The sequence below is a fragment of the Oikopleura dioica genome, chromosome PAR (assembly GCF_907165135.1).
Source record: "Oikopleura dioica chromosome PAR, OKI2018_I68_1.0, whole genome shotgun sequence".
In the NCBI taxonomy this organism is placed as follows: domain Eukaryota; kingdom Metazoa; phylum Chordata; class Appendicularia; order Copelata; family Oikopleuridae; genus Oikopleura; species Oikopleura dioica.
Genome location: NC_137293.1, coordinates 2,203,364 through 2,230,842, shown reverse-complemented (window position 1 = coordinate 2,230,842; position 27,479 = coordinate 2,203,364). Strand labels below are relative to the sequence as shown.

Below are 27,479 nucleotides of genomic sequence, written 5' to 3'. Positions count from 1 at the left end.
AAAGGAATTAGGTGTAGAATTGCTCTAAAATAAAATAAGCTAAGATGCTAGGTGGAAAGAGACTTGCAAGCAAAGCTTCAGCATTTGTGATCTTTGCTCTCCCTTTTCCATGCGTATGCCGATGAGAGAGGATGGTCTCAGCACTTTTATCACTTATGCACGATAGAAAATTTATCTTATAACAATTTTTTTAATAGGTGATAGCAAGCAAAAGCAAAAAATTTGATTTTCTACCTCGCTTGGTATTGCCATCCTCGAATTCGAAATATTCTATTTTCTCTTTCGGCGAAAAATTGAACAGACGAGTCGAAACCGCCAGCTGATGTAAAAGTTTCTTTGGTTATCGTAACGTAAATGGATTAACTGCGCGAAGCCACATTATAACTGCCCTTACATAAAATGATATTCGCCTTTAAATAGCAAAAGCGGTTGAACCCGACTACAGTTCAGACTCGCCAAACTCATGTTGGCTTCGAATTATGCGGAAAAATATAGCGAGTAAATATAGTTATTTGAAAAGAAATTGATTTTATTCAGGAGTAGAGAAACAGCATTGTCGTGCAATGCACAAGGAAATACAGTTTCAGCGTATTAGCCAATGTTACATTGGCAATGTAGTTAGTGAAGAAGTCGATCGCTTCATGCTTTCTTTTCTTGGCCCTTTGGAATCGGAGTGGTGAAACTCATGCCATTTTTTTCTCAATCTGAAATTTATCGTTGAAAAAAAAACAACTTACCAAAATATCAGCGCTTTCGGACCCATCCGTCCTAAATGGCGATTTTAAGTTAATAAAAGAATGGTTAAATTTATTAAAATCAGCATCGGCTCTAGAGACTTTTTTTGAAAAAAATTTTTTCATTATGTCCTCGAGACGATTTTAAGCGTCATAGAAGACAAATATGAGCTTACAAGATTACTGATGAAGAGAATTTATAATGCTTAAAGTTGGAGATGTTTGGCCACGATATATGGATCACGTGGCTGGGGTTAAGCCATACGAACTCTGAGGATTTACGTTTGTGCGAAAATCAGCAGACGGCCCATAAAGACAAGATTTACTAAACATGTCGGTGAGTTCAAACGCAAAGAGGATCAGAGGAAGACTAACAACAAACAGGAATTTTAACCTCCAAATAAGACAAAGCGAAAATATCGATTGCACAAAAATGAAGGGACATTTTCAACATCAAAAAGCACTAGAATGAAGGATTTTTGATGTTCGATAAATGACGTAACGCGTGTTTGGCCAATAGACTCGCGAGAGATTTGGAAAGCCAATTTCACTCTTTTTATTAGATTTTTATGATTTTGAGAGTTTCAAGGCATGTCCGGAAAATGACAACTTTTGAGAAACTTAATTTCGATAATCAAGGTAAAATAATTTTTCAAGTTGAACACCATAATGGGTAATAAAATACAAAAAAATTTGAATTTTACAATACCTTCGGAGGCGACTTATTATCTCCATCAGAATCTAACTTTCTACGTTTAACGGCTAATTTTAGCTCTGAAACAACTACCTGTCGACTCATCCCCAGATTACTTGATCCAGCGACGAGTCCCAAATGCTTGTTTCCATCGAGTTAAACCAACTCCTGTTGATGAACCAAAACTCGTTGCAATTTCTGAAGATGCTCTGAAGGTCTTTTGGTTTCCAATCACCTTACAAATCAATCGATTTCTAATAGTAAACCACCAAAAAGCTCATCGGCTTAGATCCGTCCGAATTTTCACGAGGCGACGCGGGAGAGTACCTGTCAGGCAACACGGCTTTCCCTGGCGCCGATTACGCCGCGCACTGCTACTGCGGCCATCAATTCGGGTAAATATTATTTGAGCTCTCGGAATCCAAGACTAATCTGGTTAGCGGTTTGTTGAAGTAATGATTATTGCATCTTCGGATTCTCCACGGTTCTGATTTTTTCCATGAACTTTTCAAAGTTCAAAAATTCTGAATTTCCCTGCTTTCAGAGCGTCCGAAAAGGACTCCTTTTTTTCAAAAATGAAGCCGCCAAGACCGTGAGTCAGGTTTTCTTCTCAGTTTTCTCAGGTTTGCCGAGCCCAGAGACTCTTGGAGCACCAACCGTTCAATTCAATCTCTTTGTAGATAACAATGTGACATCCTTATTTTATCTGACCAACAGAATCTTAAGATAAATATCCGTACTTCCTGAATCACCTGTAGGACTGCCCCGCAAGAGTAGAGTACGAATTCCGGCGCCTCTCTACACTCAACAAACAAGCCCCAAAATTACTGATCGTTTGACCAAAAATTCCCACAAGAAGAAACTGATTTTTCTTTCATGGTTCTTAGTTGTTAAAAATAAAAGCACCACCGGGCCGCTCCGGAGCTTCTGAGGATGATCATTTTTCTTTAAGAAAAACTTTACGCCTTTTTATTTGTTTTTATTTATGGAGCCCCCCGTCAGCTTTTTTCGAAAAATCTATTTTCGGAATTTCAAAATTTTGACCCCGGATATGGATTCTACGGGTAAAAACGATTTTGAGGCTTCATTTTTTGGGGGTCTATCTCGACTCTAACACCCTCAAAATCGCATTTGAAAATTTGACTTTTGAAATTTTGGCAAAAATATAGATTTTTCTTGGTCAAAAAGTTCTCTTATCAAGTTTTTGAAGCAAGTTTAACCTGAGGACGCATGAAGAACCAAAAATATTGTGTTTTTAAAATTTTCAATTTTTCGAAGGAAAAAGCTGACGGGGGGTCCTTATGGTTCTTTTTTAGGAGCTTTGCTGGTCAGCTTGGCGACGGAGCGACGATGTACATTGGGGAAGTACTCAATGAGAATAATGACCGGTAATTAAACTGACCAATTTAACATTGTCTCTTTCCTGAATTCACGTTTTCCCTATTCCGAATTCAAAGTACCCACTCAGGACCTCTCCCAAACGCACTTGACTGCACCTAATTGAACTGCTTTCAGCTGGGAAATTCAATTCAAGGGCGCTGGTAAAACTCCATTTTCTCGAACAGCTGATGGTAGGAAAGTCTTGCGAAGCTCTATCCGCGAGTTTCTGTGTTCCGAGGCGATGCATAATCTTGGCGTGCCGACTACTAGAGCCGGATCAATTGTGGTCTCTTTCGTCAGGGGATGAAAGTGTTTGTTTTTGTACAGAAGAAAGTCTATTGACCATAAACTTACAAATTCTCATCCTCGTTTCAAAGACACGACGGTGATAAGAGACAAGTTCTACGACGGAAATGCTAAGCACACGGGCAAAAACACAAGAATTACTAAATTATTTTTAAATCGTTATTTTGACCCAAACAAAGGCAGAACCAACATCAATTATTACAAGACTTGCACCAACTTTCATGAAAGGGTTCTTTTCTTACAAGTTCTATTTTTAAATTTTTAAACAAAGCTTGACCCGAAAATAGACGATTTGGTAGCTTTGAGATCATCAGAAGGGGAGGCCCAAGCGCTGGAAGATTAGAACTCGCGACGCAACTTGCTGATTATACGATAAAGGTTCGAACTTTTCCAAAAGTTATGAGTTTTTAGGGCGTAAAATTTGATTAACTTAGACGTGAAAATATTATTTTTCAGCATTATCGTCGTCACGATTGCGAAAACAGAGCCGTTTTCTATACCTAGGGACTATCACGGGAGCGCGAGGGCCCAATTTTCGCTTCCCCAACTACCCGAAATAGCCATCCATTTTTCTTGATTTTAAAGACAACATATGTTTTCTTACCTGCTTATTCTAAATATGATTGAAAAATTGGCAAAAAAATATAGAATATTATGAAAAACATCGAATTTATCTTTCAAATATCGAAAAAGTATAGACCTCGTCTTCCCTCGTCATTCTTTTTTCGATATGTTCTCTATAAGACACTTCCCTTAAATCTCTGAAAAAATGTTTTTACGAGTGCTTACTGGTCTCTTGAAATCATCAGATAATTGAGTAAAAGTGAGAGCGCGCTAGTGCTTTGCGCGCTGCGCGGGAAGCCCAAAAAGCATTAGCGCGCGCCATAATCTCAGTGGGTGCTTACTGTGACCCAGTACTCGGAACAATCCCGGGTGATTAACACAAAAAAGTTCCCGGAAGTCCTAAGCTTCATGTTTGCAAAGAAATTTTCGAAAAATAATAAGCAAGTGACCCAGAAAACTCGGGTGAAAAATCGGTCAGCTTTAAGAGTAGTCTTAAGTTTATCTTCCGCAGCATTTTCCGATCAAAAAGATTTTGGTATCATCAGAATCAGCTGAAAAATCCATACTTATGAGTAAATTTTTACGAAAATCGAAGGGCAATCGTTTTCCCGTGAAAGTCCCTATCTATACCTAAAGATATTTTTAGCTCTGCTATCCCTCGATTGAAAACTCAGAGTCCAAGTACGCTGATTTAATCAAAGAAGTATCGATAAAAACAGCCGAACTTGTCGCAAAATGGCAACTGATAGGCTGGTGCCATGGTGTCCTGAATACCGACAATATGAGCATCGCTGGGGTAACACTCGATTATGGACCGTTTGGATTCATGGATCGATTCGACCCGGAATTTATTTGCAACGCATCAGACAATAGGAATGGTCATTTTTATGAATTCATCATTCTTTTTTTGTTGTCACCCTAACCGCGGGGGACGAATCCCCGCGTATGAGCGTGGGACGAATTGTACATTCGAATGTCATTTAAGCGAAAACTGGAATAACTCTGGAACCGCTCGTCCGATATTCCTCAGATTTACAGAGAGTACTAATATTTATGTGGTCTTTCATCTCAAGAAGTCGGAATTGATAATTTCTCACTGTGAAAAATATTTTTTTTTAAGTTAGTATGTAATTTTATTTATTAAATCTCCCTTAGGCATTATTTTTTTCACTTGAAAAATGTTTGATTTGGTAGAACTTCATCAAAAACCAGGATTTATCTTGTCTGAGTAGGTCAAACAAACAAAATGGTTCGTTTTTACAGTAATAGTCTCAGCGGGCGCTCGAGTAGGCCAGACTTAATCCGGTGTCAGGTGCAACTGAACCGTGGTAAAACTTCCATATTTGCACAAGTCAGTGACAAGGCATTGACTAACTTACATTTAAATTTTCAAAGTAATCGGATAATTCGTTTGGAAATAACGGCGCCCCAAAGTCTTAAATGACATTGGAATGTACAATTCGTCCCACGCGGTTAATCTCTGTAATGTTACGTCAGTCGTTCTCGCAATCGATCGTATTTCTAGCAAAGTGATGTGAGCATAACACGATGACACCAGATCAAAGCGTTTTAAATTTCAGCCTTCTTTGACCGTGAAAAAGGGGCCGTTATACTTACTCAAATCAGCCTTTGATTGGAAAATGGAACTTGATGAAATGGGCTGAAACGATGGAACATCTTGTTCCAAGACTTGAAGCAAGAGAACTCATCCAAGAAAGCTACGATACGACTTATATGAATGCTCTGATCTCCGGCGCAAGGGCGAAAATGGGCCTTTTCGAGTCACTAGATGGCGATAAGGACCTTTATGAAAGCTTGCTGACAGCAATGCTTGAGTCAGGTTTGTAGCAAAAGATGAGATGTATTCATTAAAATACGTTATGGGATTCCTTATCTGCGGTTAGCTACGGCACTAGCGCGCTTATCAAAATTAGTTGACTTGCCATAATTATTGCAGTAGCAAAATTATTTGTTAATTCTAACTTAATTCTTTAATTCTTAAAATTAAGAGCCGCTGCATCTATGAAATCAATTATTTTATTTTCTAATTTCTGTCGACTAAGAAATATCTTCAGGTGCGGACTTCACCAATACTTTCCGAGCTCTATCCGGCGTTGAACTGGCCTCCGATGGAGAAGTAAACGAAGAAACAGTTGAACGAACAAAAGAAAACATCCTCGAACATTGCTGCTACTCTGCGGAGGATTGTCAAGGAACGTGATTTGACTCACCAAAAGAAAATTTTTAGAGTGGCATGAGAATTTGCAAATGCAGCAGAATCTTATTTTGATGATAAGCAGACAGCTATGATCTTTTAACTAAGAGTTTAACGTGTAAAATTGCAGGTGCAAGTACATAGCCACTAAATATGCGCTTGAGCTTACTAGTAAAAGAAAGCATGTTTTGACTTAGGTAGCTGAAATAGATGCTGCTTATATTGCCGGATTTCTAATTTTATGGGTCGACGGATCTCAAATCCTTACGAAAGCGGCTCCAGACGCTGGAAACGAACAAGAACTTGCGATGCTTAGAATGATGCTCAGACATGGCATGCTTGACCCCGACCAGCAGGTGAATTGACCGCTAATCTTCATCACGAATTTCAACAATTTTTCGCCAATTATTCTATTTTTCGTGAATGAGATAAGTGCCCTTGCTCTTGCACCGTACCCACGTGGCCTTGTAGTTAGATCCTCTTTTCGTGTTATCCTCTTCCCGCATTTCCTTATCTTAATTTACCGAAAGCTGATATAATACTAAAGTTCTCTCCCAGGCGCAGCTTCAAGAAAACTTGGCAGAATACGAAGCAAAAATGAACAAATTCAAAATGTCCAACGAAGAAAAGAAAATCAAAGATAAGGAGTACTGGAACGCGTGGTTTACAGTCTACAAAGTAAGGTAATTTTAAGATTTTGAAAATATCCTAGCGGGGGTTATCGGCAAATCCCCTCCGTTATTTACACTGAAATCGGCGTGGAATCAGATCAATCCGTTAGCGTCACGAGCTGTTGTTTCGCAACGTTGCTTTCGTAGTTTATAGGGAAAAACTGATCTGCGATCAAAATATTTTCGAGGAAATTTGGCCGGGAAAAGCCCTTCCGCCGTATATTTACGGTTAAAAGTGCACTTTTCCTTACAGAACGTAAAGCATGTTCAGTAAATTTAATAAGAATTAAGGCTTGCTCGTGAAAAACTCAACCCAGAAAGAAGACGACTCATGAATGGAGCCAATCCAAAATATGTTCTTCGAAATCATATTCTTGAAAAATCAATAAAGATGGCGGAAGACGGCGATTTTTCGGAAGTAAATCGTCTTTTGGACCTGTTCAGGGACCCCTACGACGTTGATGACAAAAAGTCAGCATCAGCAGAATATCAGTCGCCGCCGAAAACGGAAGATCTCTGCTTGAAGGTCACGTGATCTTCGTAGATTGTTTCTGCAGTGTTTTCTGAGCACCAGTCAGCGAATATGCAAAACGTATGTCAAACATGAATACGTTTGTTATTTGCTTGTATGACGGCCGATTCCAAACCCTATAAGCAGGGAGATGACAGCTTGAATGACTATCGCTCGGACACCTGTAGCTCGTTTCGTATTTCTGTGTCTAAAAATAAATTCCGTGTTACAAAGATCGCAACATCTTGTTATCTTTCGTAATTTTGCTGATTCGTAAAGCAATTGTCGATAGACGAGACGTAAACGCGGTGCATCGGGCGGCGCTCTTGCGCGCCCTCCGAGAGGTCACGAACAGAAAAAGTACTATAAATACGAGCATGATGGGCTTGATCAACATAGCAGAAAGAAATCAGCTTTCTTTTTATCAAATATATTTCAAATAATGAAGCTTTTCGGTCTTATCGCATCGGCTAACGCCATGCTTCGAACTTCCAGCCCCGAGTGTGCTGAAGTTGGCAAGCCAAACTTCTGCAAGGATGTCTTGACCTACACCACACGGTAAGAAAAAGAGAAAATAATGCAGTATTAAATTAAATCTCAAAGAACAAACTCGTGGACCTGCAAGGATTGCTTCAACATCCGAGTTGAAGTCAACCTCAACGCCATCGGTGCCGTCGGTGACTATTGGGATAACCGCGATCACGTCTTCCTCGCTTTCGACAATGATGTTTCCTTCATCAAGGTCGCCGGACCCGGCGACAACGTCGTCCAACTAGACCGAGACGATGACGGCAACCAGGTCTGGCGAGTCGACTTCCAATCCACCTTCAACCCTGGAGATCGACGAATCGACATCAACATCGAGTTCAAAGAAGCCGACGCTCCATCCAACCTTGTCAAGGCCGATCTCTGCCCCTTCTGCTTCAAGGACACCGTCGTCGCCGATCCTTGCGACTCTTCCTGGCTCGTTGCCAACGTCGATGAAGTCAGTGAGCCTTCCCAGGGAGAATGGAACTGCGCCAAGGTCAGAAAGTTCGAAAAGATGAACCGATGCCAGTTCGTTTGCAATGCCGGCACTCCTGAGGAATACTCTGCTGGTGGATTCGCCAAATGCTTCCGATACGAAGACCACAAGAAATTCTCCAATGGATGGATGCTCCCAAAGAACCGAGAACTCAGCTGTGATAACTGATTCCTCTCTCTGAATCCAAAAACACTTTTCTATGTAAAAAAAACGTAAAATCAAAAACACTTTTATTTGTAAAAATAAATTCATCGAAAATCAACCCTACCTTGAGTTTGTTTCCGTACATGATCTCTATTAAAGTCAAAAGATGTTCTGAAAACCTGTTTAGAGGCCTACTTATCAATCCATTTAAAAATTCAAGCGAGTGAGTGTACTCCCTTCTCGTCTGGAAATAATCAAATCACAGTTCACCCAAAAAGTTTTTTCTTGGATGAGTTTTATGACAATGATGCGGTCAAAGGAAGATATGGCTGCCGCAGCAACAATTGGTTTTTACAGGTTGCTTTGTTTGCACATGTAGCCATTTGAAAAATTGATGGAGAGACATATCAGATTTTAAATTGGGAAAAGGAGTTGATTTATTAATCTTACATTTCCAGAGCTCGGAGTTTTCATTTGAAAAGAGATTCTTGCTTCAATACAACGCCAAGAAGAGCACAAAGCGTTAGAGAAGGGATGAAAGCTCGAATATAAACTTAATCCCCAGAAATGATTGCGACCAACATCCCCTTGAAAGAGAAAAAGGACGATTCCAGAAGAAATCTATTCGACGACCGGGACCAACATTAAGCGATATCGTCCAGGAAAAAAGTCGAAGTGGCTCAAACTACTCCTCAGCCTCAAAACTTGGTCCAGAGACCAATGAATCGGAGAAAAAAGGGGATAAACCAGGAGAGAAAATGAATTCTAATGATAAAGTTATGATAAGAGTTGGATCAACCCCCGTACGTATCAATCTAAAAATCCAACTTAGTGACAAGGGTGTTTAGAGATCGACCAAAGAAACGAAGAAAAGAGAAGCGCTAGAAAAAGCAACTGCGCGCAGAAGACAATTTATTATTGGTGAGATTACCTTGTCTTACAACTGATTTATTATTGAAAGGGATGACGGCTGCGATGGTACTTCTTTTCGTTGTCCTGTGCTTTGTTGATCAGTACCAGCAATATCTGCATAACATGGAATTCCACAATAATGCAACTGATGAAAACGACTATCATATGCATTCAGAAGATTAACTGTATAAAGAAAGATAAAATGCCAATAAAAATTAAACCAAGCGCCAGCATAATCAGATTTCGACAAAAAGGGCTCGTGAAAAGACTGTAACAATGATTTTAAGAACAGTAGAACCTTTCTCGAGGTCTAAAAATAAAACTACATGTTTTATTTCTCATTTAGAAAAAGAGCAGTTATTATTATCAGAATCAGAAGTCAGGGTACTACTTACAGCGTGAGGTGAGAGCAATTTGTGAAGGTAAAAACTTTGATATGACTGTGGTAATTGTGATAAAGCAGCGATAGCTTTTTGGAGATGCTTTGACGCATCTTCGACGGGCAGGGGATCGCGGTTCCCGTAGAGATCTTTGCCGTACATCTTGTCAGGAAGAGATTTGAAGAATGTGTTGATAGATACGGAAAAATTCTAAAAGCGGTTATTCTTCAACCCTTGAAAAGGGTACTTACAAGGGCCTTTGTACAATGAAACCAAAGCGCAGGAATAAACAGAACATCTCCTGGCTTGAGAACTTCCCGATAAGCATTTGTTTTTTTCAGATCCGGAAAACAGACTTGATTTTCTTGCAAATGCGAAATGAGTCCAATACACTCGGATTTATCCCCATCAAGATACAAATTTTTCGCATCGCTTGGAGGAAAGAGAAGCACTTCTTTTTCACCAACAGTTTGCGTCAGAAAATTATCAAGAGTGTCGTAGTGCAGCCAGATTTCCAGGTTCTTTGGGGAGATCCTCAGGATCTGTGAGTGCTGTCGGTCGGGTCGGAAAAGCGCTTCGGAAATGTCAGCAGAAAGGGTGGGAAAGTCCTTTTCAAAATCGGGCAGATCTTTGCGTCGCGCGCTGACGGAGCGGAGATACCGGACTTCTCCAGCAGCAACTTCGCGGAGAAAATCTTCTGCAGGGTATTCATTTGCGTATTCGAAGTTCTGAAAGTATTATTAGCATCGGATGAGGGCAATCTGATGGAACTCCACTCGGGCGTGTCAGGATAATCATTTTGTGAGTGTAAATTTATCTTTTGGAATCAGAAAGAGATCTCAAAATGCGGAGAGAAAAGAAAAAACGGGTTCTTATTGCTTTGGTTTCCACTGCTGTACTTATAAAAGGTTCTTAATGCTACAAATGAATTACATTTGCTAGTCGTACTCTTGCAAAAAGAAATTGGTATTATGAAATTTAAAGAACTTTGTCGAAAGAGCTTCAATTATCGTCACCGTCCATGCTTTTACCCAAAAATCGAAGAAAACAAATGAAGTTGAGCCAGTTGAAATGTACATAATAAAAGAAACGGGGTGCCTTTTGAAAAACGGAACGAACGAGCGTATCAATTTTAGCGAAAATATGAAGGACTTTTGGTATAAAGATCGGGGCGAGCCTCGTTTTTACAATTCTTTGGACGAGGTAAAATCGGCTCAAACAATGATTGACTATTATTTAGTTTATATTTTATACTATTTTCTATTCCTCTTCTATTCCTTGCGACTTCGACGTGGAAATTATTAAGTATTTTTTCGAAGTTCAATTTGTCAAGAGCGAGAATATGACCAAAGCCGGTCGAATATGGTAAGATTGGTCCAAAATTTCGCCTCGAAACTAAAGTCATCTGAAAATTGTTCTAGTCAGAAGACTCAGAACTCAAAGTGGGAAATCACACTTCATGATGGAGTGACGACACCTTCTGGTCTACTTCTAGGACGGCGGCCTGAATGGGCTACTACTTCTATGCCTAGTAGAGGCAATTTCACGCCAGAATTTCCTTTTGTGAACATTTCTTTCAATATAAAAGAAAATCAGAAATTTTTTGAATTTGAACAAGCGATGAAAAACTACACATTTGGACTGTACTCTTAAAATGATTACAAGCTCTGTAGACTCAAACAACTACTCACCTCGTACGTAGCCGAGGAACTATAGCTTAACCACTTACTCATTTAATTACACTATATAACGGTGATAGCAGACTCATCTGTATCTACTGTACCTAGTTTTTATTCTAAGTTCAGGTCAGCAAGTGACTTGCAAGCTATATATTGCCCACAAACGTCGGTTCTCTGTGAAGATTCCAACTGCTTCGAAAAGACCCGTTTACGTTTGGAACAGGGTTCGGTAATTTGAGCTCACGCTAAAACTCAAGGAAACAAAGCTTGAGACTCATGTTTTTTAATTTGAGTTTTGAGAACTCAGAGATGAAAAATCAATTCTGGCGATCCATGAGCCAATCAAGGAAGCGCTCGCTTATTTTGAGTTTTGAAAACTCAAAACTCTCAAATCTCCCAAAAACTCAAAACTCTCAAAACTCTCAAATCTTCTCAAAATGATTTCTCAAGCCATTTTGAGTTCTCAATTTGAGGAAATTTGAGCGTCTAGCCAAAATGAGTTTTAGCTTGAGCTCAAATTACCGAACCCTGGTTTGGAAGGAAATATTGGAAGGAATGCCACGATATCCTGTACGAAGCAAACAAAAATCAGAGCTGTATTTAAACTGACTGTGATTCCGCACTTTTGAAGGAAGATACAAGCAGCTAACTATAAAGACAACCCTGTGATTGTGTCTATTGAAGACAATACCTTTGTTCTGAAATCCAGAGTCAAATCGCCTCCTTTATGAATTGATAAGGAAGTATCTTTCATCTTTTCGCAAAGTTCATCGAGCGTCCAGTTCTCTGTCATATCCAGCCCCGCTGTATTTTCGAGAATCACTGGCTGCCCCTCTTCAACAAGACGTGAAAGAAGCTGTTCATCCAGCTTTTCTTGTTTGATATCAAGGCGACGGATTTTTATGTCTTTCATTCTTTCTTTCTGAATTCTTATTTTCCGAATCATTTTTAAATTAAAATAGGCTAGATTTGTGATGATAAATACAGAAGGGAGAGAAGAGATAGTTCTTGAACTTGTTCGAAGAAGGCTTGAAGTAGATTTGCACAGTTATATTTTCATCTTTTTATTTCTTTGGTTTGAGGATTTCGCCGATTTTCTGACCGAGAAGGACCTTGTCGCCAGGGCTGACGTTGAATTCAAAGGATTTTGGAGCTTCGAAGACGAGAACGATTGTAGAGCCGAGATTGAACTCGCCCAGCATTTCACCTAGATTTGGATGAAATAACGGTTTCTCATAAATAAGAAGTAGTTTTCTTCACAAACCTTTTTCGACGGGTAAACCATCAGGGAGTCGCGGATCTATGAGCGTAAAATCTTTGTCCGCATGCGCTCCGTACAAAATTCTCCCTGAGTTAATATTCGTCACCATGTCTGGATCGTAGTGGAAGATGATGCTACCGACATTTGTAGCACCAACAGCGCAGTAGGACATAAATCCGTGAGCCCACTCGCCGAAGAATGTGGCTCGCTCGTTTAGGACGAATAAATCGCGCATAAAAGCAGCTAGTTTCGGATTGACGGAGAAAAGATCTGAATTCAAACAATAGAAGAAGGGGACGTCTAAGTGTTTTACCTCCTGGATAATGTCTTCTGGAAGTAATGGTAAAATCGGCGGGCGAGTGAAAGCGATGATAGTCTCCAGGAGCTAGGTAAATGACGATTTGAAAGAGCTCGTTTTCTGGATGGACTTTTAGATTTTGCGCGAATTGAGCATCAGTTGTTTTTGAAAGAGTAAAGCCAGTTTCTTCCCAGCGTCCGAAAAATCGCTTCAGCGAGTAATCAACGCCTTTTACTTGCTCTATCAGACCGTTTTTGCATTTTCCGAAATGGAGAACTTTTCCGTCTAAAAAGAAATCGTTAGAATTTGCTGTAAAGAAGGACAAACCTGCAGGAGAAACAACAACTTTGGGGTCCATATCGATTGGTCTGACTTCTTGCTTGATCGCTCTGCGAAAGAAACTGTTCAGAGAAGGGTAGAAGCGAAGATCTGACTCGACGGCTTCTTCGATATTCACGCCAAAAGCGCTTGAATACGCACCGTAAATTGGTTTTCGAAGAAAAACCGGGACGGGGGTGTTTCCTAAGACGCCGAATGCTTTTGAAAGCAATCGTAGGGGAAGCTTTGAGTAAGCGGTCAGGCCAAAATGCTCTAAAACGATAGATGAGATGCTTGTTTTTTACGCTTACCAGTTCCATCAGATGTCAAAACCGCTCGACCAGGCTCGAAAATCGACAAGAACGAAGTCGTATCTCTGTTTCTTTCTTCAATATATTCCGTTCTTCCTTCGATAAAATCCTCTAGTGTCACATCTTTAACGTCTCTTTCTGCAAATTTCAACGGATCAAGACCCAGAACGTTCAAGAACTGATAGTAAACGCTCTTTGTTTTCTTCATGATAGTTGAGAGCGTCGTTTCCGTGTAGAAGGTCTTCTCTACTTCCAAATCTCGGGTCAGGGTGTCGCGAAAAGTCGTGGCTCGCTCTCGGCCCTGTCCCCAGTAGGTGAAGGCCATGTACATTAGAGTTGGGTACAGGAGGAAGAACTGAGAGGTGATAGAAGTCGTTCATTTGAAAAAGGGTTGACATTTCTAATAAGCGAATCTATCCTTTCCTTGAGATAAAAGAGAATGTCCGGAAAAATAGGAAAATACTTCCTCCCTCTTGCTTGATCCCGCATTCTTCTGAGAATAAATTTGTACAAGAACGGATACTGCCGTTTGATGTCAGCTCTGTCTTCAAAGGAAAGATGGTCGTAGATCTTTTCTTGGCGAACGCCTTGTCCACGAATGCGACGGAACCAGCCGGCATCGTTGTTCCACCAAAGTCCGAATTGTAATTGTCTAACCGAATTCGAAGGCAGCAGAAGTCGCCCATGCCCGGCCGCGCAAAGAATCGCGACTCGGTTCATTCTAGCGTATTGTGAATTGATAAAATTCGTTAAAACTATTCCTGACTATTTTATTATAAATATTTTCATTTAAACAAGAAAACTAACAGCGCAGATTAGAAATAAGATATATATTTTTAGTAAGGTTTTGTCATTTTACAGAATATACAGTTCTATCGAATATTTAGTAGCTTTTATCATAAATAATAAAACAGAAATTTAACATTGGGGTAGAAAACTCGGATTTTATCCTCAGGAAATCATTTCATAAATTTCAAGTTAAATATTCTCATCTTTTTCTCTTCATTTTCTCCGCTTTTTTATCATTTTCTTCGCTCAGATACATTTACTTTCTCGTGGGAGAATAAGGAGAGCGCGAGAGAAAGTCCTCCCCTATGGATGAAGAGCGCGCGCTGGAAGAGAGAGTCTTCAATTCAAATCGAAGTAGATGTAAAAAGAAATTTGTAATCTGTTTGTTTCTGGTATTAGATTTATTTAAAAAATATGAAAAACAAGTTAGGCGCAGTTTCTTTGAAACCAGTCAAGGATTTTGTTTCCTCTCCATCTTCGAGAGTTAGGCTTGAGCTTTGGGGTGCCGTTCAGTCCCTTTTTAGTGCACTTGATCATTGGAGCCATCTTTTTGGTTGGGTTTCCGCCGAGTGGCATTAAGTTCTCATGGTCAGTCCCGCCACGGCTTGTAACACAGTTCACTCGGACAACGTCTCTCGGAGACTCTCTCCAGTGGGACGGGCCTTTGGCTTTACTTTTACCATATCTTCCCGTTGTCTTCTTACTGGTGCCATTGTAAGGATCATGAACCTCAGTCCATTTCCATTTCGACTTGCCACCTTCTTCCCCACCCCAGGTTTTCCGGGGACTCACTCTAAGTTTTTGGTTGAGTGTTTCGTTTATGTCAGACCTACTAAGTCTGACTTAGGCTCGGCAACCTCTGTAGAAAAGCTGAGTCAGAGCCTGAAAGATATAAGTTGAAAAGCTCCTTCTACGCTGCCTTTAAAAAGTGATCATTCTGTCTCTTACTCAGCTTTTCTAAACAGGTTGGCGAACCCAGTTTCAGACTCGAAATATTCTCGTACCGGTATTCAATAGCAAGTCCAGCTGTATCATAGAAGTCATGTAGGTCAAACCCACAAAAATTATTGATAAGCTCTCCAAGAATCTTTTCGTCGGCTTTGATGGCAATAATGAGTCCTGCGAAAATTTTCATCGCGCTTTTTTTCGAAGATTTTTTTTGCTTGTAAATGAACTCTCGAGTGCTTTTATACTTGCGGTTCTCAATCGGATTGCCTAATCAGTAGGGGATCTAACTGTTATTGATACCGTTTTGGGTCTTTAAAAGGCAAATTGTATGAGATAAAAATACAGCGCGAGGGTTTCAAGTTAAAATTCTCGCGTTAGTTTTCTTTTTAGAAAAGAGGCGTCGTCAGGTTCAAGTTCTGTCATTTTATTTAAAACTTCTAGTATCTTCTCGGCTACAGAGGAATAAACAGGTATAAATTAATTTTCTTTGGCATGTTTAGCTAGCACCTTGTTCAGAATCTTCAGCACTTTCAGCGGTAGTAACAAAAGTAATCCTCCAAGAACATAGGCAAATCTTGATCCCAGGAGCCAGTAGAGAACTGAAGCGAAACATGGTCCAGTTGCTCGAGCAAGGGCTCCTAGAGATCGAAGGGTTCCCATAACTCGACCTTTTGAGAGGATTTTTCTTGATAAAAAGGGGTCTTTTCAAAAGTCAAGCATCAATTTTGACCTTCAAATATTTCATCGAGCCAATTTTTTGAAAAAGTAATTATCCGTTCCTTTCTCCGAAATGCCGCCATAATTGGACACAGCTGAAGAAAGGCAGGGCACGACCGAAGCTGCTGCATACGCAAACGGCACCAAACCAGCGTAAAGAACCCAAGCTTCCGTTGCAAAACCGATCACGACAAAACCAACGATCAACACGCAAATCGATCTTTTGGCGATTGCGATTTCACGGCCGATCATGGCGCGGCGAATATATCCACCTGGAAAGAAGTTTTGAATGCTAGGATTCTAATGATGTTCTAAGTACCTTGGACGAGGGTCATAATGACTCCGAGAACGGCAAACATCTTTCCTTGATCCATGCGGGTGAAGCCGAATCGGTTGTGGGTTAAAAAGGTGAGGGTGAATTCAAGTCCTGAAAATATATTTCAGAGAAAAAGATATTTGATAACCTGTTTCATTGATATTTTAAAATAAGCACATGCTTGAAAAGGTCCGACTTGTGGAAGACTCAAGAAGTTTTTCTAGAGATTGCATGACGCAGACACCAGAAAATTGTTCAAATAACGACGAATTGGTATTTTTATAACCTCAATGATTTGAAATTTAACCTTAACCAGCTAAAAGACCATTGAGAAGAAGCTTAGAGTTTCAAAATAAGATTTTCAACGAAATCGCTCTACCTGAGAAAAAGAAAAGGTAAAGAAAGTATGCCAGTCCAATAATTGAAACACAACATCTATCGTGCGAGCTCATTTCTACCGCTCGGAATGCAAACATCTTCTTTGGATTGATAAGATCAAGTCCTTCTCGCCAGCTGAGATAAAGCGAAGACGCTCGTTTTTCTTCCGGCAGTGTTTCTGGAAGGAACAAGTAGACGATGACGATGTCTAGCAGGCACATCGCAAGGGCAAAATACGCCGGAATCGCGAAGAATTCTTGATCGGCCTTGAGCAAGCTGGACATGTACGCGCCAACAAATGGGCCGACAGTGAAGCCAATCGAATAGGCGACACCGACCATCGCCATTCCTCGACTCTTGGCTTTCTTGTCCTCAAGATCTGCCAAAGCGGCCATGCAGATGGAGATGTTGCCTTCTGAGATGCCAGCGACGATTCGTGCAGCAACGAAGCAGGCGAAAGTGTTTGCTCCTGACCACATCCAACAGGCGAAAGATGAGCCGAAGAGTGAGAGGATGATGATTCGTTTTCGTCTTTATTTGGGTCGAAGATTTACTTTCATTATCTTGTTTTTGAGAAATTGACCCTTTCCCATATTTGTCTGATAATGCGCCAAGTAAAGGCGCATTAACATACTGCAAAAATGAAAATAGCGCTCCCAGAAGACCCCCAAACAAAACTGAAGTAACAGGCTCCTCTACTGGAATTCTAAGAAGACTTCTGAAAGACTCGACCCAGCTGAGAACCGTGTTGTAGAGTTGGTCGTTTTCAGACTTTGCATAGTAATCCTTTTTCAAGATGAAAGAAGATCAATTTGTTGTATAACAATCGATTAACCTATTATTTAGTTTCCATTTGAGAGAATACCCTAACTGTCTGAAATGATAGAAAATTATGGAAATTGAACAAATGTTGTATTCACGGTCTGATGAAATGTCAACCATCTTTTTTTAACATGTTTTATCGGCATTACTATTATCGCAATTATACTGGAAATGGTAAGGCATTTTTCGGAGTCATGTTATCATATAAACAAACCGCAGAATTAATGATATTCTGGTTTTGTGAGGAGTGGAAACAAAACTCTTGACTTTCAATTTTGTCGTTGATTTTGAAGTCATAATATTTGGAAATTCGATCAAAAGATTCTAAATACTCGTTTTCTCAATTTTTTGTTTCAAAGTACCGCAGCCTCTGTTAAAATAAAAGAATATGTGAAATATCCGTACGAATCAATTCATGAACCTATCTTTAAATTTATGATAAACTAATTAAAATGGTGTTCATCCCAAAAAATCTTTCATCCTCTCCAATAAAGCAGGAAAAAGCGGCAAAATAACCGTAAATCCCAATAAATCCACAAGTACGGAAATAAATATCCAAGTAATCACTGATTTATCTGACGCCATTTTCACTCTTCGATTAATTTTCCTTCGCTAATTTCGTGTGTTTCTCTCTCTAATCACTGTTGTTTTAACAAGTCGTTAGAGGCTTCTGAGGTGCATCGGAGTGTAAACGCGAAATTTTCTCTCGTAATTGTGTTTCTCGTTTTTTTTCCTGGCTTTTATAGAGTTCTAGCCCGGGGCACGATTCCGCGCCTTTTCGGTGCCTTCTTTTTATTTCCAAAAAGCAAAGAAACGAAGATAATAAGTAAAATGGGCTTTCTTTAATTGAGGGAAAAATTCATGTTGGTATTTTGAGTCATAAAAACTAACAAACGCAATTTAACGCAGCGCGGTGCGGAGCTTGGAGGAGAAACAAAAGAACGGACTTAGATTCTTGACCTTTCTCGCGAAGCCCTGCAGCGAAGGTGAAACTACCGGCGGGAAATGGAGTCGGTTTTGTGAAGCTGCTCCTTTTTCCGGAGAATGATGTATCTTTTTGATGAGTTTTGATTTTAGAACATCAGTATAACCATCGACTAGTAATCAATGATTGCTCTTTTATGGGGGAGGTGTCTGGAACCGACAAAAAATTCCGACAAAAATTTTCATTTTTTTCATGTATATTTCAATGGCGCACCATTATCTGCTTGGCTAACGTAAATTCCTCAAAACTGCATAGAAATGTCAATTGTGGCCTAAAAAGCCAATTCTGCATAGTTTTAAGAAAAAAAATTTCCCAAAAAAATTTTTAGAGTTTTTTTTCTGAAGTGTCTTTTTTTTGAAAATTTTTGTCGGGATTTTTTGTCGATTCCAGACACCACCCCGTTTTATGTTGTTTTATGTTACTCATATCCTGAGAATATTGAAAAACATCTTTGTATTGAATCTGCACATAATCAAAAGCGACAGGCACAAGGATGAAATAACCGATACCAAAAATGTAACTAAAAAAGTTTCAGCCTTCAGCCACGCTCAAAAAACCGTACTTATCGATTGTATCAGACCTTCCATCGTGATCTGAAACTGCAAGTCGACACTTGCGTTCCAAAGCTCGCTAGAATCAATTTTTCTTTTCATCTCGTACAGTAACAGTACCTCTCTGTGAAAAACTGAGGAGTCATATTTTCCCTCTTGAAAATTGAAAATTGATAAGCAGCTTTAACGAAATCTTCTTGATCTGCGAAAATGAACGAAAGCAGCATTTATTGATGATTTCGTTATTTTACTTCGATAGTAATTGGATCAGAAAAAGGGGACATTTGAGTGATCCTATGAGGGAAACTGTATTTTAGAAAGAAAGTAGACTCGTCGGTTGAATGAGCTTCATTTTTGATTGACTAATTGGCCGATCCACCGATATCTTTCTTTCATTATCGGATTAAACTCTTGATTGATTTTATTAACATCAATATGTAATTCTTACATTAGATTCGATTAAGCCGGTCAAATCATTATTTCGTAAATTTTTATTTGATTGATGAATAAAAACGATTATCGTATTATTATTTTATTGAAATAAAATAAATTATTTCAGAGCTCTTAGATTTTGAACTCGTAGATTTTGCGAGTTCCATTTTTTCTTCGAGATACTTTGGCGAGGAAAATCGGGATTCATCTGAGCTCGGTTGAAGGTTGAAGTGTGAGCTGCATGCTTGTAGCTTGGTTGGTAGGACTAAAGTATAATTCGCATAATCGGAGAATGTTGTATAGTTTGTTAGAGACATATTTGCTGACGTCAATAATTTCTCAGTGACTGTTTTGACGGTGCATTAGATCTTTTCTTGATAGGGTTATTATCCGATTGTGGACAGCGCTTTTAGGTTGGAAGATAATGTCATATTTTTTGCAATTTGCGATTATGACCGTCTCTCATTTTTTTCAAGGCCGACTTGCCTTTTCAACTTCATTCATTCTTATGTTATTGAACATCTTCCCAAGTCCGTCGTAAAACTAGAAAAATCAATTATCATCGTCAACGAGCAAAACTCACGTAAAAAGTTCGACGAGCTCTAGAAAATGCTTCAGTTGAATCGACCATGATGGTTAGCCAAATCACTTTTTTGAATAATTTTTTCCTCTTTATTCCCTTTTCAAAATCATATAATGAGGTCTAAGGAGGCCTAAAGAAGAAAATTTATTCGCTTTCATAAAAACCACCATGATGGCCGTGGAAAAGTATTGCATCTCATCAAAATTGACGACTTGACACGAGGGTTCTCTGCGTATGGAACATTCACCAAAGGAAGCGTGTTAGATTATTCTCATTTTATATTCTCCGCTGGCGGCGTATCAGCCTTTATAATCTTTTATAATAGAGCTTATCATAATTGGCAGCATGCATGTCTCGAACGAACGATGCTGTAAAAGGATTAATGTGGATTTCCGCAGCATCTCGAAGACATTTTACATAAATAAAGAATCTATCAATAAGAGCCTTAAATTCTCGTAGGAAGTAGAAAGTTCAAATGAATATGTCTGCCTAGAATAATGTGCATAAGCAGTCATAAAATCGCCCAACCAGAAAAGTTTTGCATAATTTGCAATAAAAATATTCCTGCATTCATTCAGGGATATCAAAAACAAACGATTATGCGGGTTCAAAAACTGAACTTTGTCATCATCAATCATAATTTTCGGTCAAAAAGAACCTTGCACAGAGACCTTGCAGCCGGGGTGAAGGTCGAATAAAAAGAAAAAAAAGTCACCAAATTCCAAGGCACGCCATATTTGGACTTTGCCCGGTTGTGTCAATATTTTACAAAATCTACAAATTGATTACGGATTCTTTCAATAAACACCTCAACTTTTTCGATTTTTTTTCGAATTTCTAGAGAGCGAAAATGAGGAGAACGATTGTCCATTCGAGAAATTTCTCAAGCACAGAAAGGTCTCTCAGACCAAAGTACGACCCAGAGAAGCACATTCAAAATGCCAAGCTGCCAACATTTCATTTCCAAGACTCACTCCCGCGCATGGCCATTCCACCCCTAGCGCAGACTGACAAGAAAATCCGAGAGGCAGTAAAAGCTCTTGAAGGTCATCCAAAATTCACTGCTGAAAAAATCGCAAATTTCGAAAAGCTCTGGGCCGATTTTGTCGCCTCCGAGGGACCTAAACTTGACCAGCTTTTACGAGACGATGACGAGCAGAATTTCAAAAATTCTAATTTTTTGAATAAACCATGGACAGAAATGTACCTTCGTGACAGGAGACCTCTTCCGATGAACTACAATCCTACTGTCGTTTTGACTGACGCGGGACAGGTATCTATCTTAACGAAGAACTACAGTCGTTACTTCATTTTAGACCCCACCATTCCGACCCTTTCAATTCCAGCGCGCTGCTCAAATCGCCTGGGCTTCGGCAAAATTCTACCTCACTCTCAAAGACCACCTTCTCGAGCCTGACGTTTTTCATATGAAAGGCAAGCCAAGTCCGAAAGCTGATTTTCTCGCCAGATGGCTTCCAAGCACAAGAATTTCTTGGAAATCGAAGGGAATCGAGAACCAAAGCATGAAATATTTGCCATATGCGATGAATATGAGCTTTCCGATTGACATGTCTCAGGAAAGAGCTAAAACAAATTGGAAATTAGCATCATAAAAGAGATATCTAAAAAAGGGATTCAAGAAAGAAAAATATTGAGCCGCGCTTCGCGCGGCTTTTTTTGAATAAAACTCGAAGCCGCAAGCGGCTTCTCGATTTGAAATGCTCGAAAAAAGTACAAAAACATCATGTTCAGCACCCGAATTCCAGAAAAGGACATCGATCGTATCCAACGCGGTCCCCTCGAAACTCGCCATGCAACAGTCCTCTACTGTGGTCGCTTTTACAAAATCGACCTCTTCGACTCGAACTGGAACGTAAAATCACAGGAGGACATTTTCGCTGATTTCGCGGCAATCCAAGCTGATGGCGACGCCCGCGGATTCAATCAAGACTCCATTTGCCCGCTTTCTTCTGCTGAGCGAGATTTTTGGGCAGAAACGCGGCAAATGCTCGTTGAAAATGGAAATCAAGAGGCGCTGGATGCAGTGGATCACAGTATGGTTTGCTTTACGCTTGACAATTATGCCTACAACGATGCTGGGGAGTGTTGTTCGGAGACTTACAGTGGCCCAGGAAATGGTTAAGACTGTGTTGCTTTGGTAAATTCTCAGTTTGATGTTATGATCCAAGTCTTTCATCATATTTTTATCCTTTTCGAAAAATTTCTCGACGCGAGTTCTTTAGAACTTATTTCATGTCGTCTTCATGTCTCTCTGATCAAATCGTGTTATCAAAGTTGTCTATTCATTGAATCAGAAACGACCCCAAAAGCAAGACTTTTCCAGAAATAACCTGTCTAAAACCATTGAAAAGCTAAGAATCGCTGGCACGACAAATCCATCCAAATTGTCATGGGCAAGTGTGCCCTTCCTGGCGTCAATTTCGAACACGCCTGGGGCGATGGAGCAGCTGTTCTCAGCTACATGAACAAGATCAATCATTATATCGAAGAAACACTTGCTGATAAAACTTGCATTTTGAACCGGGATTTCAAAACCGACAAGGTGTCGAAAGCGGTTGAAATCGAGTTCAAGCTCAACGATGAAATCAAAAGTCGAATCGACGAAGCTCAAGCGGCGCATGATGAAAGATGGAATCGACTTCAATGCTGCGTCATGCCACTTGGCAAGGCTCCTGCTGCGATGAATGAGTTCTACTACGACCAGGGTACTCTTCTCTCTTCATCTTTCTCATTATCGCCAAATTCTAGAGGCGCAGGAAACGAAGGATATCTTCAGCCATCCACTCAACCGAAACTGGATGTTGAGCAAAAAGCTAGGAGCAGACGGTTTCTGCCAACTGGGGCTGATGATCACTGGGACAAAGTATTACGGTCATCCTGTGTCAGGAACCGGGCCAAAAGTTTCGAAATTTTGATTCAACAATTTTCTGATTATTTCTTTTAATTATTCAAATTCGAGGATTATTCGTACTCTACATTTTGTTTATAAAAAGAAAAGAGTGTCTATTTTTGTGGAATATTATATGAAGAAAATGTTTGTCTTACAAGAATACGGAATATGGTGTCTATTTTTTCGGAGATGTATGATGACACTAGAACATACCTACCTGGTAGAAGTATGAGATTCTCTACAATGAAATTAAAGCAAGACTTTGATCTTTATTGCGGACATACACAATAAAAGCCCGCAATAAGCATATGAATCCGCATCATTATCCTCATTCAAGCATGGACGAACCGAATGTATTCGTCCATGCACCGCAGAGGGCCAAGCTGCTGCTAGAATTTACATTCATGTACGCTGATAATATTATATTATCATTATATTACGAGATAAGCTTGATCAAAGTATAATTTAGGAAGACATGAGCAAGGTTGAAAACAAGAAGAAATTTGCTGCTGCGATCAGAGCTGCGATCAAAAGACATAATAAAGTAATTAAGTCATTAGATATTCTCGTAGATAGTAAAATTTTTAGCAAACAAAAGAATGCCTCGGTGGAAATGGATGGGACAGACATATTTTTGGAATGAGGCATCAGGAACTGTTCAATATATTTTCCTTTGAATAGCCCCTTGGTTCGGGGCGTAGTTCAAAAGACAGCTTTTTTACCATTTTTTCCACCTTTGCGTTATTTTCGGAGAAAAAATTCTCTCTCCCAAAACCTTGACATTAAATATCTATCCTCCTTCAAAATTTTGACTCGTTTACTATCTGGATTAACACTTTCCCAGTGAGCCCGTGAATTGAACACATAAAACAGGCAAAGAAAAATTCTCTTACCGAACACGATGTTTTCAACACAGAAACTTTCCAAGGCCTCTTCGAATTTCCACTTTCGACCTCGACGTTGAACTCGGACGCTGTCTCGTTGGGAGCATTTGCCCCTGTTGTACCAGGTCAGATTTTTTGACAGAAAAGAAAGCATCTTTCTGAATTATACATAAATTTAGTAGCGCAATATGACCAAGTTGTTTCTCCGTTTTAGTATGCCTTGTCATATCAAGATCGGATTAGCTCCATAAAAATTGCTCTCAAGAAGATTAAAATCGAAATTCTTTCCACTCAATTTGTACTTTAGAAAGCAATTAAAACATATCTTTTATCTGTAATCTCTCTTTGAAGGCGGCTTCGGACTCGGCTACATCGTTTATCCCGATTGGCTTGGTGTCTCCATCTCCGGATTCAAGGTATCTTTCTTGAAATCTTGAAATCAACAACGATGATACTTTTTTTAAGGACGAGGGAGCGGATGTTTACGAGTTCAGAAAACTGCTCTTGCAAGTCTTTGAAGATATGATGGACGCTGTTGAAGCTGAACAACTCTAGAATCTTTCAATTTTATGTCTCAAATACTGATTGTTAACTTGTTGCTTGAATAAAATGTTGCGTTTGTATTGAAAATTCTCCTGAGGTAACGTCACGAGGAAGCAGTTAAAAGCCATCTTAGAAAATAAATGACAAAACGATTCATCTAATTGAGCATTTATCAGAAGACAATGGACACCCAAAAATAACCGGGTCATGCCCGAAGGAAATTTAATGCCCGAAATTATCGTCATTCCTCATTATCTGAGAAAACGAACTCTTTTATCGGGAGAAAATCAGATATTGAAGAGCCTGGTCGTAGAAGAATGATCGTATTAAGAAATGGACGGTTTTTATTTTGGTCTGTACAGATATCAGTTTGACAGTAAAGAAAATTACAAAAAAAGGAATTCAAAGAAGCTGACATGCGCAGCTGTCAATGACATCTACCGGGACGAGTTCAAAGTTGACCATGTAGAATTCCGTGTGAGATTGCTGCGTAGAGCATGGGTAGGCACAGTAAGACTGTATGTACATCCTGAAATGAAGAAATTAAACCAAAGTCCAAGAGATATGAAAGCGACTTACATTCCATGGTCGATTTTAGCTTGGTACTGAACTTGGCAGGAGTTGCATTGGCTGCCCAAACTGGCGGCAAGAGTTGTGGCTGAAAGTCCGACAATATTCGAAACAAGCATTTTTTTGTTATTGAACTTTTTGTTGTTCTGTGATTATAGAACGGTGATAGTCCGTATTTATAGGGCGTAAAATGACCGGGGGCGCCCTCAATTATGAGGCGCAAGGCGCTTTAAAGGAGGATAAGTTGTGTCATATGTTTCGTATTTACTTAATTAAAATGAAATAGAGACCAAAATTTCTCTATAGGGTAGAGGCTAGTCATCTTTCCAATGAATCTTCATATAGAGAATTTCAAAAATCTCAGCTTATGCTTAGTTTCAGGGACTTGTAACTCTTTTTTAGATACTGTAAATACTGTTCCTGTCAACCTCTTGACTCATGGATCCTTGAGTCATGAACGAGAATAAAAATTCTGCATAAACCCACTAGATCGAAATGTTTCTCATTGTTGAAAATTTCCACATGGACTCTTGCCCAAAAGGACTCTCGCCCAACTTGGGCGAGAGTCCACTTGGGCGAGAGTCCTCCACTCGTTTCTGGTCATAAATGTATTCTTTAAGAGCTGAATACCGTCGGCTAGTCTATGATATTATTCTTTATATGGATGCATGAATATTAAAACTTGAGTCATTCGCGATTCACCCCACCAAACGAGGTCTTTACTATCCTTTTTGACGTACATTTGTAGACATAGATATGTGCTAAAGGGAAGTTAAAAGTCAACTTGATTAGCCTGACTTCTTAAAGTGCCCTTCCGGTCGTTTCGGAAATGTTAGAATGAAGCTCTTACGTACAACGTCAAAATGTCCGCTACGACGTAACTCTTACGTTACAATCGGTCTGTATTCGTCATGATGTCACCTGCGATCAGAGTCCTAATGGGTGCCAATTTTCCAGGATTATTTCCTCCAGGAAAATTTTACGACTATCAGTCATAATTCTCGGGATTATCAAATCTGCCCACAGTACAAAAAATCTAAAAAAAGAAATCTCAGTTCCTATTTTTAGAATCTGAGAGAGGCGATTTTCTGGAAGTTAGATTTTCTGGAAAAGGCGATTTTCTGGAATTCCAGAAAATCTAATATTCCAGAAAGTCTTACTTCTAGAAAGTCGCCCCTTTCAAATTGAAATGTAAATTGAAAATCAAGAAGCAAAAATGTGAATTAAGGGTGTCAACAACGATTTTTAGCCAACTTTTGTTCCCGGTATAGGTACCTTTACTTTGGTTGTTCAAGATTCCTTATATGTCAAAAGAAAGTTTAAACCTTTCTGTGATGCCTCTGAAAGCCCGATTTTGATTAGTACTCTAGTTAACCCTCCCGCCGACTTCAAAGGAAGCCCGTTTTGCACAAAATAGGGGTAATTTTGAATGATTCAAATTTTCTTCCGAAATGTGACCCAATATGTGACAAAAAATAGGACATTATTTTCGTAGAAAATCTTGTTGCCGCCGATAGTGTTGTCCGAAACTGAAAACTCCCAAGAAAGCTGCAAAGGTTCATTTTCTGTCCAAAGTTAGCAGCGCATGAGTAAAGGTCGGATAACGTGAGATATCCCGTATTTTTACGTCGATGTCATCTTGATACGGGAGGGCGCTGGCGGTCTCCGTGGTTTTTATCAGTATAAAAGGAAACTTGATGTTCTTCTCTTACTTAAATCATTCATGAATTATAAAATGAGAATTTTATTCATTTTCTTTTTAACTATTAATTTCAACGAAGGTGCAATCTTGCGATCTTGTGGCAAATGCAGAGTTCACTGGAAGCCTGTTCGTGAATCTGGAATGTAAGCTCTTCTTTTCTTATGTTTTGCAGCAATTTGAGTATTCCAATTTAGTTTCTACAACAAATCATACTGTAAGAAACCATGCTTGCCGACCGAAATTCACCGAGTCTACTTAGCCAATAATCTTGGAAACTTGATCGGAGTGGATTTCATAGATGCATGTTCTTGCCAAAAATCGTTCCATTGACAAAATTGAACATATCTCTGTTTTATATTCTCTGTACAAATAATCATAATAAAATGTACATTGTCAATTGCTTTTACATATTTTGCGAATCCACCAATAGGTTCTATTCGGTAGTAAGGGGTTATCATTCGAGCTGCCTCTAACCCTTACCCTAAACCTAACTCGAGGGGCGAAACCCCCCAGACCTCTTTTAAGAGTTCCCAGTTCCTTACCCTACTCACTAAACACGATTCTAGAGATATTGGATGGTTCGAATCAAAGGCTCGAATGATAACCCCTCTCTATGTTCTACTCATCAGAGAACAGAAAATTATTTCATCTGTTCAATTTCACAAAAAAATATTGATTCTCCGATGAATGAGAATACGTATTTTTGTAGTCAGAATTTGTGACCATTTCTTTATCTATAAAATGCAGACTATATTCTCTCAATAATTGTTGGTTAACCATGAATACCTGACAGAATTACTGACAACCGCTAAGAATTGACAGCAAGGAGAAGTGATCTTCTCCTAAAATGGCTGCGTAGTAAACCTGCCGTTGTAGTCACGATAAAAGCCGGCATGATTACTCGGATTTGTGCTGTTGTTCAAGCTGACAAGTATCTTACTAAGAT

General features: G+C 39.5%; 7 protein-coding genes and 3 long non-coding RNA genes across 10 annotated transcripts; 6 read left to right on the top strand and 4 right to left on the bottom strand.

The window, feature by feature from the left end:
- The first annotated feature begins 1,233 nt into the window (after positions 1–1,233).
- LOC145701154 (protein adenylyltransferase SelO, mitochondrial-like) lies at positions 1,234–7,308 on the top strand. The gene is made up of 13 exons (XM_081778382.1): positions 1,234–1,373; positions 1,507–1,643; positions 1,705–1,823; positions 2,745–2,816; positions 2,944–3,103; positions 3,294–3,343; positions 3,402–3,492; positions 4,325–4,549; positions 5,278–5,518; positions 5,754–5,891; positions 6,167–6,249; positions 6,452–6,576; positions 6,856–7,308. Exons 1-13 carry the CDS (start codon positions 1,304–1,306, stop codon positions 7,097–7,099), a joined length of 1,755 nt encoding a protein of 584 aa, XP_081634508.1. The 5' UTR covers positions 1,234–1,303; the 3' UTR covers positions 7,100–7,308.
- A 168-nt stretch (positions 7,309–7,476) lies between these two features.
- LOC145704379 (uncharacterized) lies at positions 7,477–8,361 on the top strand. The gene is made up of 2 exons (XM_081781831.1): positions 7,477–7,633; positions 7,679–8,361. Exons 1-2 carry the CDS (start codon positions 7,518–7,520, stop codon positions 8,265–8,267), a joined length of 705 nt encoding a protein of 234 aa, XP_081637957.1. The 5' UTR covers positions 7,477–7,517; the 3' UTR covers positions 8,268–8,361.
- Positions 8,362–9,225: 864 nt separating this feature from the next.
- On the bottom strand, positions 9,226–12,160 carry LOC145703653 (tRNA wybutosine-synthesizing protein 5-like). The gene is made up of 3 exons (XM_081781037.1): positions 11,906–12,160; positions 9,787–10,263; positions 9,226–9,745 (listed from the first exon to the last, which is right to left on the bottom strand). The coding sequence occupies exons 1-3, from the start codon at positions 12,158–12,160 to the stop codon at positions 9,494–9,496; spliced, it is 984 nt and encodes a 327-aa protein (XP_081637163.1). The 3' UTR covers positions 9,226–9,493.
- LOC145703652 (phosphatidylserine decarboxylase proenzyme, mitochondrial-like) lies at positions 12,160–13,753 on the bottom strand. Its single transcript, XM_081781036.1, has 5 exons — positions 13,403–13,753; positions 13,101–13,364; positions 12,789–13,058; positions 12,479–12,745; positions 12,160–12,421 (listed from the first exon to the last, which is right to left on the bottom strand). Exons 1-5 carry the CDS (start codon positions 13,731–13,733, stop codon positions 12,279–12,281), a joined length of 1,275 nt encoding a protein of 424 aa, XP_081637162.1. The 5' UTR covers positions 13,734–13,753; the 3' UTR covers positions 12,160–12,278.
- Positions 13,754–15,582: 1,829 nt separating this feature from the next.
- On the bottom strand, positions 15,583–18,252 carry LOC145702199 (solute carrier family 75 member 1-like). The gene is made up of 6 exons (XM_081779410.1): positions 17,853–18,252; positions 17,134–17,330; positions 16,552–17,081; positions 16,176–16,283; positions 15,924–16,128; positions 15,583–15,812 (listed from the first exon to the last, which is right to left on the bottom strand). Exons 1-6 carry the CDS (start codon positions 17,955–17,957, stop codon positions 15,617–15,619), a joined length of 1,341 nt encoding a protein of 446 aa, XP_081635536.1. The 5' UTR covers positions 17,958–18,252; the 3' UTR covers positions 15,583–15,616.
- Positions 18,253–20,575: 2,323 nt separating this feature from the next.
- LOC145701153 (carnitine O-palmitoyltransferase 2, mitochondrial-like) lies at positions 20,576–21,536 on the top strand. The gene is made up of 2 exons (XM_081778381.1): positions 20,576–21,196; positions 21,240–21,536. The coding sequence occupies exons 1-2, from the start codon at positions 20,774–20,776 to the stop codon at positions 21,534–21,536; spliced, it is 720 nt and encodes a 239-aa protein (XP_081634507.1). The 5' UTR covers positions 20,576–20,773.
- Positions 21,537–21,667: 131 nt separating this feature from the next.
- Positions 21,668–22,859, top strand: LOC145701152 (carnitine O-palmitoyltransferase 2, mitochondrial-like). The gene is made up of 3 exons (XM_081778380.1): positions 21,668–22,061; positions 22,296–22,649; positions 22,693–22,859. The coding sequence occupies exons 1-3, from the start codon at positions 21,668–21,670 to the stop codon at positions 22,857–22,859; spliced, it is 915 nt and encodes a 304-aa protein (XP_081634506.1).
- A 268-nt stretch (positions 22,860–23,127) lies between these two features.
- On the top strand, positions 23,128–23,487 carry LOC145705377 (uncharacterized). Its single transcript, XR_014134584.1, has 3 exons — positions 23,128–23,240; positions 23,304–23,378; positions 23,423–23,487. It is a non-coding gene; the product is annotated as an uncharacterized LOC145705377 (long non-coding RNA).
- A 98-nt stretch (positions 23,488–23,585) lies between these two features.
- On the top strand, positions 23,586–24,329 carry LOC145704984 (uncharacterized). Its single transcript, XR_014134536.1, has 3 exons — positions 23,586–23,843; positions 24,070–24,134; positions 24,184–24,329. It is a non-coding gene; the product is annotated as an uncharacterized LOC145704984 (long non-coding RNA).
- Positions 24,330–24,614: 285 nt separating this feature from the next.
- Positions 24,615–24,950, bottom strand: LOC145705712 (uncharacterized). The gene is made up of 2 exons (XR_014134632.1): positions 24,841–24,950; positions 24,615–24,790 (listed from the first exon to the last, which is right to left on the bottom strand). It is a non-coding gene; the product is annotated as an uncharacterized LOC145705712 (long non-coding RNA).
- Positions 24,951–27,479: the final 2,529 nt, after the last annotated feature.